The 20,906-nt window shown below is 53.8% G+C and overlaps 1 protein-coding gene across 14 annotated transcripts in view; it reads left to right on the top strand.

The window, feature by feature from the left end:
* Positions 1-20,906, top strand: part of Ptprs (protein tyrosine phosphatase receptor type S) — a 64,684-nt gene that overhangs the window by 20,032 nt on the left and 23,746 nt on the right. For 9 of the 14 annotated variants that reach the window (XM_029471142.1, XM_029471150.1, XM_029471149.1 and 6 more), the window contains exons 3-9: positions 1,831-1,976; positions 2,506-2,647; positions 4,665-4,853; positions 8,998-9,108; positions 10,558-10,569; positions 18,381-18,650; positions 20,233-20,814. In XM_029471142.1, the coding sequence (XP_029327002.1) occupies positions 1,831-1,976; positions 2,506-2,647; positions 4,665-4,853; positions 8,998-9,108; positions 10,558-10,569; positions 18,381-18,650; positions 20,233-20,814 (1,452 nt within the window). The remainder of the gene's footprint in view (positions 1-1,830; positions 1,977-2,505; positions 2,648-4,664; positions 4,854-8,997; positions 9,109-10,557; positions 10,570-18,380; positions 18,651-20,232; positions 20,815-20,906) is intronic. The other 5 variants (XM_021149931.1, XM_021149927.1, XM_029471152.1 and 2 more) reach the window with 1 other exon arrangement.

The raw sequence follows: 20,906 nt of genomic DNA, 5'->3' as shown, positions 1-20,906 counted from the left end.
CGGAGTTGCTGTTTTCCCAGATCTTTTCAGCCAGGTTAGACCCTAACTGCCCAGCATGAGCTGGTGGAACAGGAAGGTGGCATATCCTTTCTAGGCCTCTGTACAAATGAGGGTGAAACTCATGGTGAGCCTGTTTAGGCCTGGGGCTCAGGGGACTTCACCCCTCAGAGCTGTGGGTCTGCCCTCGAAGGCCCACAGTGGGTTTCTTTTTCTTGGAAAATAGAGGAGTGTGTGTGTGCCAAACAGAGACGGCAGGAACCCTCAAGATCCTGTCTACCACAACAGAGCAAGCTCCGCGGGGTTGGCTTGGGGCCCAGAGTCCAATGGACTGACGGATGTCCACAGTACCAGGGACCAGCAGGCAAGGGGGTAGGGACCCATGTTCTTAAGGATCAACAGGCATAGAAGGGAAGAGAGGGAATGTGGAGACTTGGGCTCCCGGGAAGGGGGTGGTGGGAGGGGACACTCTGCAGGGTTGCCTGGATTGGACAGTGTGAGGGCTTTGTCTCACCTCTGAGGGGTCCGACCTGGCCAGTGCTACACTCCCTCCACATCCTTGGCTAAGAACATGTGACCCCAGATATCATTTCAGTGGGCAGTGGAGGAGGCCAGTTTCCCTCCATCAACTCATGGAGGGGAAGCAGAGATCTAGGTTTAAGTCTTGATTGTCATTTCTGAGTTCTCTGGGGAACCTCATGAAAACCCATTAATACGCTCAGATCTGTAGCAGGGGACACACAAGCATCTAATGAGGCTTCAAGGCTGCATGTACCTGGACACTAGAGGCTGCAAGCTCAGGAGCAGGCCTTGGGTAGGAGGAGGGGAGACTGGCCAGTCTCCCAAGCAGTGACCCCTGAAGATAACAGTGTGACCCATGAATGAAAGTAGCTGGGGTCTGTGAGGATCCAGACTTGTAAACAGAGGGTTCCAGAAGTCTCTACAGAATCCGCCAGGCCAGTGCGCCCCTCTCCCTCCTCCTGCTCACTTTGACGCTTGGACAGCCAGTGTTGGGAGGTTTGAGTGCTCATCCTGCCTCCCAATTCCCCTGTTGTTGGGTGCTTACATTATGTCCCCAGCTTTGAGGGACAGCTCTGGGTGCTGGCATCCAGGGAAGGCATTGCAGCATATCTCTGATTGATGTGTTCAGTCCTAGGGTGACTGGCTGCTACCGAACATCCAGCCAGTGGAAGGGAAGTGGCAGAGATACCCACCATAGAGCCCTAGGCAGGCATCAAAGCTGGGTGGACTCCTGAGCCTTCCTCTGAGGCAGAGCCATGGGGATTGTAGAGTGGGTCTGAACAAGGCCCAGTGGATCAAAGCCAAGCCCCTCCCCAGCATGCGCCCCTGGCTTATGGCACTCTTGGGCTCTGTACTCAAATACCAACTCTGCTCATCTTCTATGTTTTTATCTGGATAGTCACATAACATTAATTATTGTGTGTGCATGTGCTTGCCTGGGTGTATGTAGCAGTCAGAAGACAACACATGAGAGTCACATATTCCCTTCCTGTGGACCTGAGGGTTGAACTAGAGTTGGAGGGAGGCTTAGTGGCAAGCGCCTGTACCTGTAGGCCCTTCTTGCTAGCCCCTGACTCTCATCTGTGGTCACCTTTGGCCTCCCTGCTCAGCACCCTAGTTTCTCCATAAGTCCCATTAAAGATTAGAGCATGTTTTGTTTCTTTTGGGGGTGAGTCTGTGGTAGCAGGTTATCACTGAGGCATATCTAGGGGCTCAGTGTTGGGACTACAGAGTCTCCAATGGAGTGCTTGTGTGAGCCTGTGGGGAGGTCTGGACACCCTCAGACCTCCTCTCTCCTTGCTGAACCCCCAGAGCCACCCAGGTTTATCAGAGAGCCCAAGGATCAGATTGGAGTGTCGGGAGGCGTGGCCTCCTTCGTGTGCCAGGCCACGGGTGATCCTAAGCCACGGGTGACCTGGAACAAGAAGGGCAAGAAAGTGAACTCACAGCGCTTCGAGGTGAGCGGGGCAGCAGGGCGGGGCGGGGGTGCCCTCAGCCACATACTCCTTCCTCTCCAAACGGGCAGTGGCCAAGCCTCAGGATGCCACAAGGCAGCCACAGCCCTGTTTCTGGCACTGCAGGGTTTCCCAAGTCTACCACTCTGTCTTGTGAGTCCTCAAACCAGGCCCTGCCTTCTCTTGAGTCTTAACTCACAGTTCCAGCACACATGGGAGGAAATACCCATATCACGACACACGTGTTCATGTTCTGTGCTCAGTGCTGAGTCTGGGGGCTTAAGGGTGTGCTCCATTCAGAGGGCTCAGAGTGTGTCTCTTAGCTTCTCTTCTTTCACTGTGACTGATCCTTGGTGGTCTCCTGTGTGCACACGTGTGCCCCCAGCCACATACACTGGACACCCTTGGCTCAGGGACACCATGTGCCTGGGACAGCTACTGCCTGCATCCCAGCCCACAGGTCGGCTGGGTGGAACCCACCATGGTCTCACCTGCTTACCTGTTCCACCTCGTCTTCCTTTCCCCTTCCCAGACCATTGACTTTGACGAGAGCTCTGGGGCGGTCCTGAGGATCCAGCCACTTCGGACGCCTCGGGATGAGAACGTGTACGAGTGTGTGGCCCAGAACTCGGTGGGCGAAATCACAATTCACGCAAAGCTCACCGTCCTTCGAGGTACACACCGCAGGGTACAGAGGAAGTGCCAAACTGCAGATCTTGCCCCCAAGCTTAGAGCCCTCCTGTGCTGGCTCTTGCTTTTTCCTTTAGGAACTAGGATTTCTCTGCTCCCAGCCCAGGCCCCTTGGTTTGTGTGGTTTAAATGTCTGTGCAGTTGGTAGACTTCAAGCTCAGCTTGATCTAGGCGCTCAGTTAGTGCTTTCTGGACTCTGTCCCTGGGTCTTTTGTGACCATCTGTCCTCAGTCAGCTTGGGTCGCAAGTGCCCTCCCCAGCTAATCCCTAGCACTCCAGAGTAGGTAGCCATGGTGCCTGGAGCCACAGCTGGTTCGGCCCCACAATGGAACTTAATGGAGGGTGGGTGCCTAAAGGCAGAATGACGTAAGCCCCCGCTACCCCTGTGCCCTGGCTTTGTGTAAGGGCACTGAATACTGGGACCAGACAATTGAATTCAAATCCCAAGGCAGCAGCTTTAGCGCTGTGATCTGGGCAGGGTTAATCAACTTGTCAGAGCCGGGGTGTCCTGTCCCTTGGGGACATTTCATATATGGCTATGAGCCACTGCTCTGGGCATTACAGGTCCCTACAGACACCCTCATGAATCTGGGACACAGGGCCAGTGCCATTGGAGGGAGTTCTGAGCTGCCCCAGGGTCAGTAGTCCGGGAATTCTGTCATCTCTAACAAGGAGCCCCAACAGAGTGCTCTGTGATTGCCAGAGCAGGGATGGAGCTGCGGAGTCCACACACCCTAGGCTCCTCCTCTCTCCTCTCTCTGGGATATTTTTTGCCTTGACCTTTCCCAGCACAGCCTCAGCAGCCAGCCTCCCACTGCCCTGTGCCAGCCTTGTTGTCAACACTAGCAGAGTTGGGACTGCAACCATCACATGCTAATGAACTGAGCGCTGAGAGACTGGAAAGATTCTCCTGCCTCTTTGAGCTGCAGACGCCCCAGCCATGTCCTTTGTTCTTTGACCATTGTCTGTGCCACTGAGGTCCCCCAACTCTAGGCAAGCTTGAGCTATGCCTCCTGTCCCATGTGGGTTGCCAGAGCCATTGCCATTGCACTTGCCTCCCTTCTTCCTCTCCTCCATGTGATTGTGACCCAGGGTGTGTGAACCCCAAGCAGCCAGGCATAGTGCTGTGTGGGGATAGCAGGCAGTGGTGCCTGTCCCCAGCCCTGTACTCCGCTGCTACTGCACACATACATGCATAGGACCCTTCAAGGCTGCATGGACATGCGTAGGAGCCTGCTACATCTTGGGCTGCATTTCCTACCAGGTTAGGGGTTTTTGTCCACTTCTGTCCCCAGCCACCTTCACTGCCATCCCTTCTGGTATAGTATCCCATGCATGTGACTGTTACCTCCCCACCACCCCCAGCAGCCCTGTTGCTCCTGAAGTGACAGGCATTTCCCTCCAAACACTTTCAACCATGAGCCAAAATGTTCCAGTTAGAAACACAGGCAGGAGGACATGCCCCTGTGTGCAAGACTGGCCTGGCACACTGTTAATATGGCAAGCAGAGCCCGAGCCCCTGGGCCTGGGTTAGCCTATCCTTCTTTTTGAATACAGCCAGTTAAACACATGTTGGGCGACCTTCATTCTAGCTCCAGTGTCCTGCTCATCTGCATGCTGCATAGGCCCCTTGCAGAATCTCATTTCTACTCGGCTCTCCTGGGGAGCAGCAGATATTCCTGGGGCTCAGCTGGCTCTGTATTCCCTCCTTGCTGCTCTCCTGGTGGCCCAGGCTGGTCTCAGATTCATGCTGCTCCTGTGTCTTGGTCCTAGGCAACAGGTGTTGAGCTGGGATGTCCCAGTCGGGTTGATTTCTCTAAAAGACTTAGGTTTTGAGTTCTGGAAGGGTCTAGAATGAGTCCATTTGTTCCAAGGGATGTTTAATGGAGGCAGAGGCATGAGCATGGGGTTGAGTGTGGGAAGAGGGGACTGCAGTCACTGAGGGCATTTGCCACAATAACTGGACTCCTGTTCCATTTTTCCCCCGCTCCACATTCCCAGAGGACCAGCTGCCTCCTGGCTTCCCCAACATTGACATGGGCCCCCAGTTGAAGGTTGTAGAGCGCACGCGCACAGCCACCATGCTCTGTGCTGCCAGCGGGAACCCGGACCCTGAGATCACCTGGTTTAAGGACTTCCTGCCTGTGGACCCCAGTGCCAGCAACGGGCGGATCAAGCAGCTTCGATCAGGTGGGCACAGGTGGCCAACAGGATGAGAGTGCTATCGAGGGCAGCAGAGGGCCCATACTTTGGGCCTGATGAGGGGAATAGGCTGGTACATGGTACACTTGGAGCCACATAGGAGCAGAGCTCAGGCCCTGCACCCAAACCGTAGAGAGCTGCAGAGGTCCACAGTGGGAGAAGGGCTCTAGGACTTGATAGTGTGCTTTGTGGGTAAAGATGGCTGTAATCAGTGGATAACTGCTTAGCACCAGCCATGAGGACAAGTTGGAAGGGTCATGGGGACCCTAGTTCCAGAGGATGTTATAGGCTGTGGTTGGTCGAGGTAATGGGGAACCATAGAAGGTGGTAGAGAGAGAGACACACACACAGTGACAAAGCAATCAGTGGGGCTCGGGTGTGAGGAGCAGAGGGGAGCTGGATGTGGTGGTGACCAAAGGTTTGCAGCACCAGAGGAGATGAAGGGCCACAGAGGCCCTTGGGACAGTGTCCTTGGAAGGCATCAGAACTAAGCAGTGTAGATGGCCATCTGTGCTGGTTCCAGCTGGTCTGGGGAGGCCCAGGATGGAGGCTAGGCATTGGGACCAGTGAGGCTGGGTGGTTTGCAGTGGTGTCTTAGTGGAGACCCCATTCCGTCTAATTGATGTGTTTATGTGTCCTTTTGGGGTACCATGTGTTCCTTGTCACTTGTCTGTGTCCGTGTGCATGTGACTCCTTAAGTGGCTAGCCCTGTCTCTTGTTTGTGGGCAAAATGCTGGAACTGGGCTTTCTACCACATGTGTGCCTGCCACACGTCCCTCCCATGCCCCAAGTGCACATGGCTCTTCTTGTCCCTCCCTGGAGACATTCATGTGCCTGCTGGTCCTCAAGTGCTGGCTCTGTCCTGCCTATATTTCCTCATCTCCCCAGCACCCCCTACCAACCTCTTCACACTCTTGTCCTACTCTGCTGCCCTCCCTCAGCCTCCCTCTTACTGCCAAAGCCCTGCTCTGCCTATTGCTGTCTGTGGGGTGTCCATTTCACCCCCACAAGTCCACTGAGATGCAGCTCAGCTGCAGGAGTCTGCATAGGAGAGGCCCCAGCCCATGGTGGAGTCCTCAAACCCTGAGGTGCCTCCTGGCCATCACATGGCCAACATCCAGGGGTAATAGCTAGGCATTTTATAAACACGTGGTCCTGGGAGCTGCCTTGCACCCCATGGTCCTCCTCCTCCTCCTCCTCCTCCTCCCTCATGCCCATGAACAGCCAGGATGTCTAGTGGCCATCCTTTAACCTTCTTCTCTCTTCTCCTTCCTCTGTGTAACGCTCAGAAAGCTTTGGTAAGTTCTCACTTCTTTGCCACACCAACCACTAACAGTCCTGCCACCCTCTCTGCCCACACTAACAGCCACCGTGACAGTAACTGACCCACTGCGTGTGGCATGTGTACTAACGCCCTGTCACCTGCTCCCCATGGTGGGCTGCATAAGACCCCACCCACAAGGAAAAGAGGAAAAATGCCACCTGACCTCAGTTTGGGGGACGTCACATCTCACGAGCATCCCTTCCGCTCTGAGCTTCCCTTCCTCCTGGGCTTCTCCAGTGGAGACAGGATGGAACATTCGAGATGCTGTGTCTAACTAGAGCATTCTGCTACTTAATTCTTGCTAATGTGACACTGACTGATACAAGCACTCTTGAGGCTCTGGGTGTTGTCCCCAGCACCACCAAACTAAAGGTGGAAAAGCAACTGGGTTCTTTGTCCTTACGGCAATATGAGCAACCAACCCCCTTGGGCCCCCTGACACTATAATTCAGGCAGAGTTAGAGTTATATCATGCCATCCTGACTTCTGCCACACAGATGACATGTTCCCATTGGCTCCTTCTGACAGTGTGTGGGGAAGGCCTGTGATATCTCTGCTGGGCATGATTAATGGCTGTGCCTTAACCCTAGCACACAGGAGGCAGAGGCAGGAGGATTGCTATGCATTAGAGGCCAGTCTGGTCTACATAGTGAGTTCCAGGGCCACATAGATGCATATGGGGTGTGGAGGAAGGAGGTGCAGGTCCACAGAGCAGAAGTGACTGCCGGCTAGTATGGAAGCAGTCTGTTGAGACTCACCCTGCCTGCCTTTGGCCTCAGTTTACCCAACCATGCTGCGGACCTGGGCTATCTCTTACAGCTGTGGCTGAGAGAAACTGGCTTTGGTTCCAGCAAACAAGCAGCATCAGAGACCCCAGCCTGGAGCCTTCTCTTCCTTTGGTGTGACCGACCCACAGATGGCCTTTGTCCTCTTTTCCTTCACAGTTGAAGGAGGCCACGAGGTTCCCTCTGCCCTCAGCTCCTTTCCCAAGCCTCCCTCTCAACCTTGGTGACACCCAACCCTGTCGCACCAGTGCCCAGCCCTCTAGCGCTAACTCCTGTCCCTTCCTGGTCACTAACAAGACTCCTGGGACCCTGCCGCTACCTGCCCCTCCTGGTCTAGATGTCAAAGACCACCAAAATCACCAGAGGGAGGAGGCGTGGTCTCTCTGGGACCCATACCAGACCCAGGGAGGCTGTCTGCAGGAAACACCAACCCGAAGGCCCACAGTCCCAGCCCAGAGCCCTGATGAGGCTGGCTGTGGCTCCACTGCCCGGCACAGGGACAGGCGTGGCTCCTGGCCCTGAAGCCCCTGCCCTGTGACATTCACCTGTGTCTCTCTGTTTCCCTTACAGAAAGCACCCCCATCCGAGGTAAGAGGTCCACCTATCACCATCTGACCCTGAGCTTTCTCTAGCTCCCCACAGCCTGCCACAGTGCCCCACCCTGGTGTTTGTGTCTCTCTCTGTCTGTGGCTTAGGCCAAGTGTGGCTGCAAGAAATGGTGTGGGCATCAGTTGTGGGACAGGCACCACTTCTTGTGCCTACCTGAACTCCCCTCTTTCCTCCCCCTGTCCCCGCAATCACGACCATCTGCAGTGAGCTGCAAAAGGGCCTTTTGAGATTTGGGGACATTCAACCTGGAGGGATCAGAGAAAGGAATTCTCCAAAGCCAGGTGTGACATACCTATTTTCCCAGAGCCCATGAGAACAGACCAGTGCCTGACAGGCTGTGCATCCTCAAACAGGTCTCCCATCCTTTCTGGTCTCTGCAGTGGTCTTGAAGTCAGTAGAAGCATTCTATGGTGACCAACCTTTACCACTATTCAAGAGAGGGAGCACAGGGGCCCTGGGCCCTGTCATAACTGGGGCATAGCTGTCAACAAAACCAGAGAATGTGGACAGAAAGTCTGGAACAGTGGGATTTGGGAGTCCGGGGTTTCTGCACTCGGCTGTCACTGCTTTGTGCTTAGTTAATGCCGGGATGCAGGCCTGAGATGTGATATTCTGAGCCAGGTTCTCTTGCCCTTGCTCTACTCTATGTGAGGGTTGGGAGGCAGGCCTGTGTGGCAGGCCCACATGGCAAGCATGAGGGCCTACACCTCACTCTTTATTTTTAAGTTGTAAATACTAAGCTGTTTCAACAGGGCTGAGACGTGTCCCTGCCTTCACTGTGAAGTGGAGAATACCTAGCTTGTAGCTTGTTTGAAATGTTCTTGGGGGAAGTGTGGCCTCCTTCAGGGTCCATGAGTGCAGGTGCCTGCAGCTCTCTCATCGTATTCTCTGGGTTTGCTTTGGGTTTGTTTTTTGTTGGATTTGGGACAAGGCCTCCCATAGGCCAGGCTGCAACACCAGCATGACTCAGAGAGCCATGGCCTCAAATTCAGGTCACCCTGGGCTCCAGGACCTGGGATGAGGTGCCTGTGTCCTGCTGCTAATGTCCCCACACTGCACCCTGGGCGTCAGACATGGGGTCTGACTGTGTGTGTGGCCCCTATGTCCTTCACCCAGCAACTGTTAACCTCTGCCCCTGAGGAAAGGCTTCCCACTGACTGGCAGCTGCCTGCCCTGGGGGAAAAGCCTAGCTCACTGCCGCCACAGGCAAGTCTGGGCTGGTCTGTTAGTCCACAGCCTCCACCTTCCCCACCAACCTCCAGGAGTGGCAACGTCTTGGGTACCCTGCTATGCTGTGCTCATGGCTCTCCCTTTGTCAGTGAGCAGTACAGATGTGATGGTGGGAGTGTTTGTCAGGCCCAGCTCTGTGCTGGTGCTGGCCATCATGGCCAAGGTCCCATTCCTGTCCCCGCAGGTGCCCTGCAGATTGAGAGCAGCGAGGAGACAGACCAGGGCAAGTACGAGTGTGTGGCCACCAACAGCGCTGGAGTGCGCTACTCATCACCTGCCAACCTCTACGTGCGAGGTAGGGAACTCCGCCAGGCAGAGGCAGGGACCCACTGTCCCACCCTGTCCCACCTTATAACTGGGCTCATGGCCTCCTGGCTCCCCTGTCCTGTGCAGTCCCGAGCAGGAAGGCCCTGACCCCATCCAAGGGGTCATTGGAATGACAGTCACCACACCGTGGGCCATGGGACTCTGAGGGTTGCACTGATGGCAGCATGGGTGGAAACAGAGTGGGGTGGGAGGCCAGTCTCGGGCCTACAGGGCTGGGGGAGCCTGAGGGCCACCGCCCCCCCACCACATCCCCACCCCCAAGTTGGCTTGTGTGGTGTCTGTGTCTCCTGTGTCCTGCTGGCTTTGCTTTTCTGAACCCGTGGCCTCGTGGCTCCCTGCTTCCCTACCTGGTCCATTGTCTCTAGCGAAGACTGTGGGGAATGGGGTTTCCGAGCTATCCTCCCATCCAGCATCCCAAAACCCAGTGCTCAATCTAGAAGGAATATACCCAGGCTGTAAAAGGCCAGGGCCACAGCTCACTCGCCCGTGTGCCTGTGGCTCAATGGCAGGACATGCCTCCTAGTCCTGGGGACCCCAAGTAGGTCTCAGAATCCCAGACTTACTCAGCTGTGATTGGAAGCCTGGGGTTCTTGACAGCTGCCTCCCATGCCTCCAGCCCCAGGAGGGTTCCTGCAGGACCCTTGGTGTACCCTCCTCCTCCGTATCCCGTGGACATACTGGGAACCCCCGTCTGCTTATCTCAGTTGACCTGCTCACCTTCCTCCCCAGCCTCAGTTTTCCTGAAGCACCCCTGATCTTCATCCCTCTCTACCCAGGGAGGCCAGCAAGCTGCCCCTCTCTCTCCAGCCCTAACCTTCCCCAGCCCCTAGTTAACTCCTCTGGGTCCTGGCCTGTGGGTTTTACATCTTGGCTTCAAGCAGGAGGCCTCGTGGAGGGAGGGTATGAGAGGGTGGGAAGTGGGCCAGTGTGATCTTCTGCCACCATGGCGCCCTGGTGAGTTGCAGTCCCTGCAGGACTCCAGCGACCGACCGGCCTTCATCTAACTTGTGTGTTTCTTTGTGGACACCGGGGATTGGGGGGTTGTGAGTCTGACAGGGTTCAGGAGAGAGGGGACAGCAGGGATGGAGTAGGGGAGGGGGGATCACTTAGCAAGGGTGAGAGGAGGGTGGAAGGCCCTGTGTGTTCCGGCCCACCCCTGCCTGGGGGCCGCAGGTGAGGGTCGGGAGAGTGTTGGCTCTGCTGGCTGTGCCCAGCGCGCTGATGGAGGAAAGGGCAGGAGGTTTATGTTCTTTTTCTTTTTTGATTTTAATTTTTTTAATTTTTTTGGTTTAAAGAAAAAAAGCAAACGATTGCAGCTTTAGCCGTGGGAAGTCCTCTTTTTACTCTCTGTATCTCCCCTATTTTTTCTCTTCTCCCCATGTCATTGTGCGCATCAAACCCCCTTTACATCCCTCAGAGCTTCGAGAAGGTTGGTGTGGCTTTTTTCTTTTTTACTTTCTTTACCCACATTTTTACATTCTGAAAAAAAAAAAAAAAGAAAACAAAAAAACACTGATACGTGCTCACACACACAAGAAACAGGCAGACACCGCGCAGGACACACGCACACATGCACACAGAAAATGAATAGCAAAACAGATGTAAAGTGGAATCAGGTATCGAGCCTAAAGCAAGCAACCCAGAAAGACACACAGAACCTAATGTCAGCCACTGGCCAGCGCGGCCGGACGGCACACGCGATGCTTGCATTGTGGTCGCCTCTGCATCCCTTGGTAATGTTGTTGCTAAGTTTTTTGCACTCCTCGTCGTCATGGTAACTTGGGCCTGATGCATGCTGGGAGAATGTAAAAAAAAAATTCTCTGCATGCCACTCTTGTCATTGGTGGATCCCCAGCCTCTGTTGGAGTGTTTGTCTCCTGTTTCATTTTTTTGTTTCTTTTTTTCTTTTTCTTGTTTTCTTTCTTTTTCTTATTTGTTTCAAAACTTTTTTATAAGTTTTGTTTTGGGGGATCAATTGGTTCTTCAAACACATTTCTGCTCTGCCTCCCCCCACTGGACACCCTCCCCCACCCCCCAAAGCTATGTCTTTGGTTCTGTCTTGTTCTGTGCTGTTTGGGTTTTGGTTTTCTTGGGCTGAGCTGTTGTGGTTGTTATCAAATGCATTGTGAGTTTAAAGCCAGTGTTCCTGTCCCAGCTGTCACCAGAGGGTGGAAGGGGTCCCACAGCTGGGATGCTATGACAAAAAGTGACCACTTAGGCATCATATGACCAAGGGCACAAATGGTGGTGGGGCGCCCAGGTTAACCATGCTTCCTTCTCCACTGCCCTCTACGCACCTGGCAGGAAACAGTCCCCAAGCCCATTCTCCTGCCTCAGTATATTTAAAACCTTGTCCTCCCAAAGTACACAGCCAGGGTCTGCCAGTGCCCCCCCCACCAATTTTCTGCTCGGTATTGGCCAACCTAAAAAGGAGTGGGGTGCCACAGCTCAAGGGTCTCGAGAGCTTGGTAGAAAGGACACAGTGTGGCAGCTGGAAGTGGCTCATGCAGCTAGGCTTACCTAGCATTGCCCATGGGGTGGGTGAGTGATGTGACAGCCTCTGAGAGAATACCTGGCCAGCAGCAGTGCGCCTCCAGGTGCAAGCACAGATGTGCTGTCCCACAATGTGGTCACTTTCTGGGTCTCCTGAGCATCAGGGCTGTGGAACTCCGGAGAAAACCAGGGGCATTTGGGGCGTGGCCTCTCCCCGACTCTCTGCCCTTCCCTCTTTCTAAACGTTCTTTTTTCCTCTCTTAGTTCTTGTTCTTTCTGTGTGTTTCTCTCTCTCTCTCTCTCTCTCTCTCTCTCTCTCCTGAGATTCACACATCCACCATCTGCCCTATCCACCTTAAAGAATGAAAACCCCTTTAATTTCCAGTCTGCTCTGCACCTCACTGCTCCCAGGGATAACTGAGAGCCAAGCTCCCCTAGGCAGGTCGCCCACCCACAGCCTCTTCTGTACCTTCCCAGTTATTAAATCCAGAGCCTGATCAGGAAAGTTCTCTAGATGCACCAGGAAGGGATACTGTTGCCTCTGCTCTCAGTTGGTATAGAAGCTGCCAGCCTGAGCCACAGGCAGACTCCCAGGTCCCTCCGCAAAGCAGGTGCTGGGGTCAGGGAATCCCCACGGACCGCCTAACCTTGGAGATCACTCCTGTCCAGGCCTGGGGCACAGGCTCAACCTTGGCAGGTACTGATTTCCAGGTGTGTGAACTTGGGCTTCTCATTTGACCTCTTACGAGTTTTCAGTCCTCAAGTGAACAACTGTGAAGTTCTTAGTGCTTGCTGGCCCTAAAAGCTGACAGCATCACACACCCTGGACGAAGATGATCCTGGGCACCCACATGAATTGAAAAGGGAGGAAGGAAGGGGCCTCTAGCCTTAGGTGGCCAGGTGTCTCCAGTGTCCTCTGTTTAAATGTGGCAGTCTAAGGGACAGTGGTGAGACTTGCTAAGCATACTCATAGCCCTGAGTTCAGATCCAGAACCACATAAAAATAAGATGGCCTGTGGGGGCTGCGGCCGGTGGGAGCTGGCTCAGAGAGTACCACAGTGCAGAAGTGAATCTGCAAGCCCGCCTGGATCATTTGTTCTTTATTGGTGTTTTTCTGAGGCCTATCCTCTGGAGACAGGTGGCTCCTCTGGGGCCAGTGATGTCATTTTCCCCCTTGTGGTTTTCTCTGAGGAAGTCCTGGGGCCCAAGAGAGGCAGATGAGGGCACCCTGGAGCGCTAAGGCCCCCTTGGCACACAAGAACCCACCAGGTGAGCAGGGCAGGCCTGTGAGACCTACAGTGACATGGAAACTCCCTCACTGCAAAGTCAGCAGCCCTAGAGACAGGCAGACAGACAGCCCCGGCTGCCCCCCAACTAGCAGGCTCAGCTTTTGAGGAAGCCCCAAGAGCTGCCCTACCCTTGGCCTTTGGGGACTCAATGGCCAGAGCCCGATAGAAGGTTGTTTTTAAATGCATATTCTGCCCCTCTCTGGGATTTCCTGAGGGAAGCCGGTATCAGGAGACAGCCAGATGATGTCATTGAAGGCTCTTCACATTTTTCCTCGTCAGTAGTTTAAAGCTGTAAGCCTTTTAAGAGGTTTGCAGGTTAACCTTCACCAGAGTTGAGGTGTTGGAGATCTGAGCCTCTAATGCTGGCTTCCTATTACACTGTACAGCCAGCGAGGCCGAGGAGACCCCAGTCCCTACATGATTTCTGAGCTCAGCTTGCTCTCAGACCCTCAGAGGCTGACCTGCTCCTGTCGCCTGGAGAGATAGGTTGGCCTTCAGTGACATTTCTGTACCCAAATCCTGGAATTTGTCACCTGACTTATTAGGTCCCCCATTCTCATGTCCCCAGAATGGGGACTGTGAGAGATCTGGAGCCTGGAACTGCTCTCACTTCCCCAGATGCTCTGTGGGATCTGCTGGTCAGCTCCCCCTTCCCATTGGCTGTGCCCTTGACAGTACACGAACTCCCCATCACCCTGTCCTGTACTGAAGGAGAGGGGTCTCAGGGCGGGGAGACTCCAGTGGGGTCTGGTGGAAGTGGGGAGGGCGTCCCACAGGAACACTGAGCACTGACTGACATGTCGCCTGCTGCCTGCCTCACCCTCTGCATCTGTGTCCCTTGTGGGCCGGGTCGGTCAGGACATTAGATTACACCTGGTCCTTGGGAGAAGCCACAGTCTCCCATGGCCACAGTGTCGGATGGGGATGGGGAAAACAAATTGGCAAGAATGTAAGGGAAATCAAAGAGGGAGACAGGGCTCCCCCTCACAGACACATGGAATGCCTGGGAAATGACTGGTGGGCTATAGACCCAAACAGCCTGCCAAGACCACTTGCTTAGCTGCCCCGGCCAGGGCTTGGGGCCCTCTGGGCCTTCATATGGCAGCTTCCTGGCCAAGGGAGCCAGGGGTGGGACTGGAGGCAGGCGGGAGGGGAAGGGACGGGGAATAGGCTTTGAGCTTGGGCCTCTGCCTGCCCCCTGTGACAGGTGTAATCTAAAAACCTTACTCAACTCCCACCCCAGAGGCTGCACAAGTCCTTGGCACATCCCCACCCCAGCTCGCATCTACATATTCATTTTGGAGTTTAGAGAACCCGCCACATTTTTCTCTCACTCCAAAATGCCCAGCAGAGCCCCGCCCCCCCATCTGCGGCTTGCTTGATCCTTAGTTGTGCAACACTGTTGGGACCCTTTACCTAGCGCTTCAACCAGGCCACCTCACATTTTGAGTTTTTTCCCCACTCACCCCTCCTGCCCTCCCCACCTACCCCTCACCCTCAAACCCCCACATTGAAGTTTTGGTTTCTGCCTCTTCCTGCTTGGGGGAGGGGCTGTCTCCTAGTTCTGATGCTTTTTCAGTTGGTTTGATTTTTTTGTTTTTGTTTTTGGCCATGTGAATCGGGGTTTGAAGCGACCATCCCCTCCTAACCTGCCACCACCATCCCCCACCCCTGCCACCCAACCCTCCTGACCCCACTCACCCACTCGGGTTCCCCCTGCTGGGACCCTCCCCGGCTACTCGGTGACCAGAAGAGCTGGGGACCAGAGCCAGCTGGAGCGTGCCGAGGACCAAGGCTGGTGTTGCCCCTTATAACCCGCCTGGACCCTCCTTTCAGGTCGGTAATTTGGGGCGGGGGTCCCTCGGGGCCTGTCCATCCTGTGGGCTCTGCGCCCACCTTATTTCCTAATGTGCACCTCAAGCCTGCAGCCAAGGGGTGGAGGAACAAAGCGGGTGGGCGACTGCCCAGAAGTGGGCAGAACACAGCATCAGCCATCACGCCCACTGGCTGGGAGGAGATGAGAGCCACCTCCTGCCTGCAGCACCCTCCCCTGCATACTCTGGCAAACCAGCCCACTTCCCACAGGACACAGAAACCAACAAAGAGCCCTGAAGGCCAGTGGGCAACATTTCTTGGATGCCCTAGACACCTTTGCAGCTGATGGGAGCTGACATTGAACTGATCGGGGCTGGCCATTCAACATCAGAACCAATGACCATTGAGATGACATGTAGTCCCACCCAGCATTTCATGAACATAGCTCTGGATGGAAACTGCATATTCAGGTCACCTATAGCTTCTATGTTTTGAAAGCTGAGGTCATTTGCACACAGCAGCACCCTTGACGATAAATATAAACTAAAGTTGGGTCAGACATGAGCAAGGCCTGTAGAACCAGATACCTGGTCATCAGTGACCAAGTGAGCTCTGTAAGCTTTGGGCTTTGTCCCTTTAGTGTTCCACACATTGCACTAGTGGCCTCAGGATATAGCATGTGTGACAATTGCCAGTAAGGCTCAGCTAGGGCCCATGACTCACATGACTGGGGACGTTCATTCTCTGCATCCCCCAGGAAAGATGAACACACTTAAAAGAACTGAGATGGTGAAAAGGGGACACTCAGCTGTCATTGCTGCTCACCTGTGATTGGGAGAGTGGCAGGCGTGGCTTTGAGGTTGGCAACTCTTCATTCTCCTTAGCTTCGTCACCTCTCTGGCTGGCTGTGTCCTCTGCTGCAGACTGGGCTTATTAGAGCAGTCAAATGAGGCAGCTCTCTAGCTCAGACCTCCAGGTCACAGAGAGTGACAATGAGTTGGAGGCCAGCCTGGGCAACAGAGCAAGACCCTGTCTCCACAGATAGCTGTTGATTGATTGATAGAAATAGAAGATAGGCAGTGGCTACTGTGGATGAGATGGCAGAGATGAGTGGCTGAGAGGTAACCAGTTGAGTCTTTTGTCACAGAGGGTGTTGGGGGAAGGGGCTGATAACAGTGTTGGCAACACCCTGACTGGGCTGGATATGGACCTAGGCTCTGTCCACTCAGAGCCTGTTCCCTGCAGGTCACTGGATAGCCTGGACTTACATATAAGGAGCCTTGGATCCCAGGCTGAGGGTCTTAGCCTCTAGGTTGTAGTATACAGTACCCAAGTGAGGTTCAGGGGTATCTAGGGAGACCGTGTTCTGGGTCTGGGTTGTCTGTCCTGAGGATGCCTTCTCTGGGGGCTTTTATCCCTTGGGTGCCTCACTGTCTAGCCAAGACCCTTGGTTACTGGGTGGCGAGGCCAGATGCTGTGTTCTGCTGGCGGGGAGGGGTCCGGGCGTATCCCTGGAACAGCCACAGCCCTCCTCTGTTCAGACCCCGATTTTCAACCCCACGCCCATTCCATGTTTCTCTTCTTGCTTTTGAGTGTTGGTTCCTTTCAGGGTGCTTTTGTTTGGCCTTTAAATTTCTGTTTTTGCTTTTTTATTTTTTTTTTTAATTTGTTGCCTCCCCCAACCCCTCCTGGTTTTGGTTTGGACGTCAAATGCCGTTTTCTGTCCTTGATTAATTAGCCTCCACACTCATTCCCACTCATTCTGTTTCCATGACAATGCAGCCTCAGCATCTCCCCCCCCCCCAGCCTCGCTGTGGATGCTGGCAGCAGGTGACTGGCTGGACCCTGGTACCGCCTCCCCTGCTCCTCACCCTCCACCCAGCCCTGTCGGAACTGTGCTCCCATCTCTGCCCCATGTCCCCTCCAGCCTGCAAGGGCTCACGTTTTCCCTAGCCCTCCCCTCCATCCTGTGCCCTCCATGACTCTGGACGTTTTGTGGGGCTGCGTTTTCCGAAGGACTCCAGCCTGCAGACTTTCACTCCCAGTGGCTCCTCTGTCCCTGTCTTCTATGACTTTCCCCTGGATTCGGGAAACAGCTTGGGGTGTCCACCTAGAAAACTAGACTAGAAGGAATGGGCAAGGGCTGGCTTCTCTGTATCTGAGGCCCCTTCAGTAAAGCAGATGAGCCTTTAACAAGCAGTTAATGCCTGTGCACCTAGAACTGTGTGACAGGGGTGGCTATGGAGCCATAATGTGGCCTCTCATGCTGATTCAACCTGTCAGACAGTCTTCACCTACCCAAGGCCATGCTCTTGCCCCTTAGCTTCTTAGGTCCCTGGTTAGGTGTCACTTTGAGCCTCGCCCCTGGGAAGGCTACTCTTTGAGGCTCGGGTTTCCATGAGTGTCCCATACCCACCCCAGAACCCACTCAGCTTCTGAAAACGGAGCCCTGGAAATGTCCTGCTGCCTTCCTAGCCCACAAGACCCCTGCAGAAGGTGGCATCCATCCCTACCCACTAAGGAGCACAGCAAACATGCCCCTGCCCCTAATGCTCCAGCTCGTCGGCTCCTTACTGTTAATAATCCTCAATTATGAATTGTTATTGAATATCCTGTTTATGGTTCTGCCAGGGCTGATGTGACAATGTGTCTGGTCGCATTGCATCACATCTGCTAGAGTACCATGCAGCACTGAAGCGGGCCCTTCCCTTCTGCTGTCTCTCTCTGTCCCCGTCCCATCTCTCTTCTTCTCTCTCTATCCTTTCTTCTCTCTCTCCCTCATCTCTCCATCTCGGCTCTCTCACCCATGCTGAGACCAATACTCTCCTTTCATAAGCACCTCTCTCTCCCTCTTCCCTTCTTCCCTCCCTCTCCCCTTCTCTCTCTCTCTCTCTCTCTCTCTCTCTCTCTCTCTCTTTTCTTCTGCATGATGTTTGTGATTTTTAAGAGCTGCATCTATTGATGGAAACTTGTCCAATCCGACAGAAGCTTTTAGAAGGGTTTCTAACACCCTAAAACCACAAAAATTTCATTAGCATTTCTCATCTTTCCCTTGGGGGTTTGGATCCGGAGGCCATAGAGTTCCTTGGTCCTTCTACCTCGCGGGCTCCTATCTTTTATGAATGGTTCTGTCCTCATTTCCCAGGAAGGTGGCAAGTTGCATCCCCACAACACAACCTCTTTGTGTATCCCCAGCCTCAGCCCTTGGCACCAGAGCCTTTAGAACTTTTCATGGTAGGTGCCCTTCTCAGGAGCCCCCAGAGGGGCTGCCCACTGGAGCCATGTCTGTCCACAAAGATGAGAAACTGCTGATAAATTTTTGTGTGTACTTCCATGCTGCGACCAGCAACCGCTGGCCGGGGAACCCTTTGCTATGAGAGCGCTTCGTGTCTCACTCTTGGTAGATCTATACTGTTTGTGAAGTTCCTGCCTTTGAAGTTTCCTTTGTGTTTTTATGATTTGTTTGGTTTGATTTTTTTTTTTTTGGTTGTTCTGTTTTCATTTGGGGGAATGAATGATCTGGGGGCTGTAATGGCCCTGTTTATATTTAAATGGCTTTCTGCCCTTTTCCCTCTTTTTTTCTCTTTCCTCCTCATCCTGTCCATTCCCCACTCCTGCCAAAACCGCCGCCTGCCCCCCCCAGTCCGCCGTGTGGCCCCACGCTTCTCCATCCTGCCCATGAGCCACGAGATCATGCCCGGTGGGAATGTGAATATCACTTGTGTGGCCGTGGGCTCACCCATGCCCTACGTGAAATGGATGCAGGGGGCCGAGGACCTGACGCCTGAGGATGACATGCCCGTGGGTCGGAATGTTCTAGAACTCACGGATGTCAAGGATTCAGCTAACTACACTTGTGTGGCCATGTCCAGCCTGGGTGTGATCGAGGCCGTGGCTCAGATCACTGTAAAATGTAAGTCAGGTTCACAAGGGGGATGGGGAGGGGATGGACGGGATACATCCCTGACCCTGGTGCAGGTATAGGCAGAGCTAGGAAGTGGGTGTAGCCAACTAGAACAGTGGTTATCAACCTGTTGGTCGAGACCCCACTTGGAGTTGAATGACCCTTTTACAGGCATAGCCTAAAACTATCAGGAAACACAGATGTCTACATTACCATTTTCAACAGTAGCAAAAGTTACAGTTATGAAGTAGCACTGACAGTCACTTTGGCTGGGTGTTCACTACAACATGAGGAACTGAATTAAAGGGTTGCGGCATTAGGAAGGCTGAGAATTGCTGAGCTAGAGAGTCTGGGTCAGATTCTGGGGATGGTAGGTCAGGCCTATGATCCCCGTACTTTGGAAACTGAGGCAGGAGGATCAGGGATTTGGAGTCAGCTTGGGCTACACAGCAAGCTTTGAGACCCCAGGGTGAAGCTCTCAGTTTCCCAGCAGGGTCATGTCCAGGGAGGGAGTGGGTTTGGTGGGAAGTCTAAAATTTAAACAGGTAATTCAGACAGTAGGATGAGGGTAGCCTGTGTCAAGGCCCTAGGGCTCCGGGGGAGGGTATTAAAGACTGCTGCTGGCTTGAGTTCCAAGTGAGAATCCAAGACCAGGCTTTAGGAGGAGGACCCATGAACTCTGGCCCTCCTCTTCCTCAGATGAAATGAAGTATTTGGAAGTAGCCTCACATTTATCTTTGACAACTTGGCAATAAGGTAGCATTGAACTCAAACACTGGGGAAGTGCACAGTGAGCCTCAGCTGCAGCTGACCCATTGGTTGTGCTGAATATTAAATATATCAGTGCCAAGCCTTGCCCTATGTGGGTATAACAGCTGGGTATAAAACCCAGGCTAGTCTGATGGGGAAAACAGAGGGAATGAGAGGGATACAGGTGATACTGCCTATCTAGGAGAGGTTTGGAGGTGTGGAGAAAGCTAGTGTAGAGTGACAGATGAAAGATAGAAGCCCTGTGTGGCTGAAAGAATGAACCACAGACACAGGCCAGGGTCTGTGTAACTGTAACTGCATAGACAATTCCTAACAGCAGACACTTCTCCTTTGTAAATGTCTTCTGTTTCACAGAGTAGGGGCAGGAAAGAGCCTTACTGTTTAGCCCATGATAGCCTGGAGTTTGCCATCCTCCTAAGTCAGCCTCTGAAGTTCTGAGGTCACAGATGAGCTCCACTGCACCTGCCTGAAAATACTGTTCTGATGGCACATGCAGTACAATACAAGGCCAGCCTCAGCTACATAGTGAGTTCACCACTAGCCTAGGCTACGTGAGGCCTTGTGTTTTTTTAAGTAAATATTTTCAGCCCTAAGTTACTTCTGGTTTGCCCTGTGTTCACTCCTCTCTGCCATGGTAGTGTGACAGTCAGCTGTTGACAGTGTGGTAGTTGTGTTCTAATCAAGTTTTGTTTTTTTAACAACTTTGACACTGAGTGATGGAGCAGGATGAGTGGGGTCACTGGGCTGTGTGTTTGCTGAGGGAACTGAGGCTGAAGTGAACCAACATGTGGTCTTGAGTCACCCCACCTCCCTCCTGCAGCTCTCCCCAAAGCCCCTGGGACTCCTGTGGTGACGGAGAACACTGCCACCAGTATCACTGTCACATGGGACTCGGGCAACCCTGACCCTGTGTCCTACTACGTAATTGAGTATAAGTCCAAAAGCCAGGATGGGCCGTATCAGATCAAAGAAGACATCACCACCACGCGCTACAGCATCGGAGGTCTGAGCCCCAATTCTGAGTATGAGATCTGGGTGTCAGCTGTCAACTCCATCGGCCAGGGCCCTCCCAGTGAGTCAGTGGTGACCCGCACAGGTGAGCAGGCACCAGCCAGCGCTCCCAGGAATGTTCAGGCCCGCATGCTCAGCGCCACCACCATGATCGTGCAGTGGGAGGAGCCTGTGGAGCCCAATGGCCTGATCCGTGGCTACCGTGTCTACTATACCATGGAGCCGGAACACCCAGTGGGCAACTGGCAGAAACACAATGTGGACGACAGTCTCCTGACCACTGTGGGCAGCCTGCTGGAAGACGAGACCTACACCGTGCGCGTGCTCGCCTTCACGTCGGTGGGCGATGGGCCACTGTCAGACCCCATCCAGGTCAAGACCCAGCAGGGAGGTGAGGTCTGGGGAGCAGGTGCTCACACGTCTGCCAGGGGCATTGTTCTAGAGTCAAGAAGGACAGAGTTATCCCAGCCAATCAGAGCACCC

The sequence above is a fragment of the Mus caroli genome, chromosome 17 (genome assembly GCF_900094665.2).
Source record: "Mus caroli chromosome 17, CAROLI_EIJ_v1.1, whole genome shotgun sequence".
Taxonomy (NCBI): Eukaryota; Metazoa; Chordata; class Mammalia; order Rodentia; family Muridae; genus Mus; species Mus caroli.
Note: the sequence above shows the minus strand (reverse complement) of the source record. Positions and strands in the feature narration are given on the sequence as shown.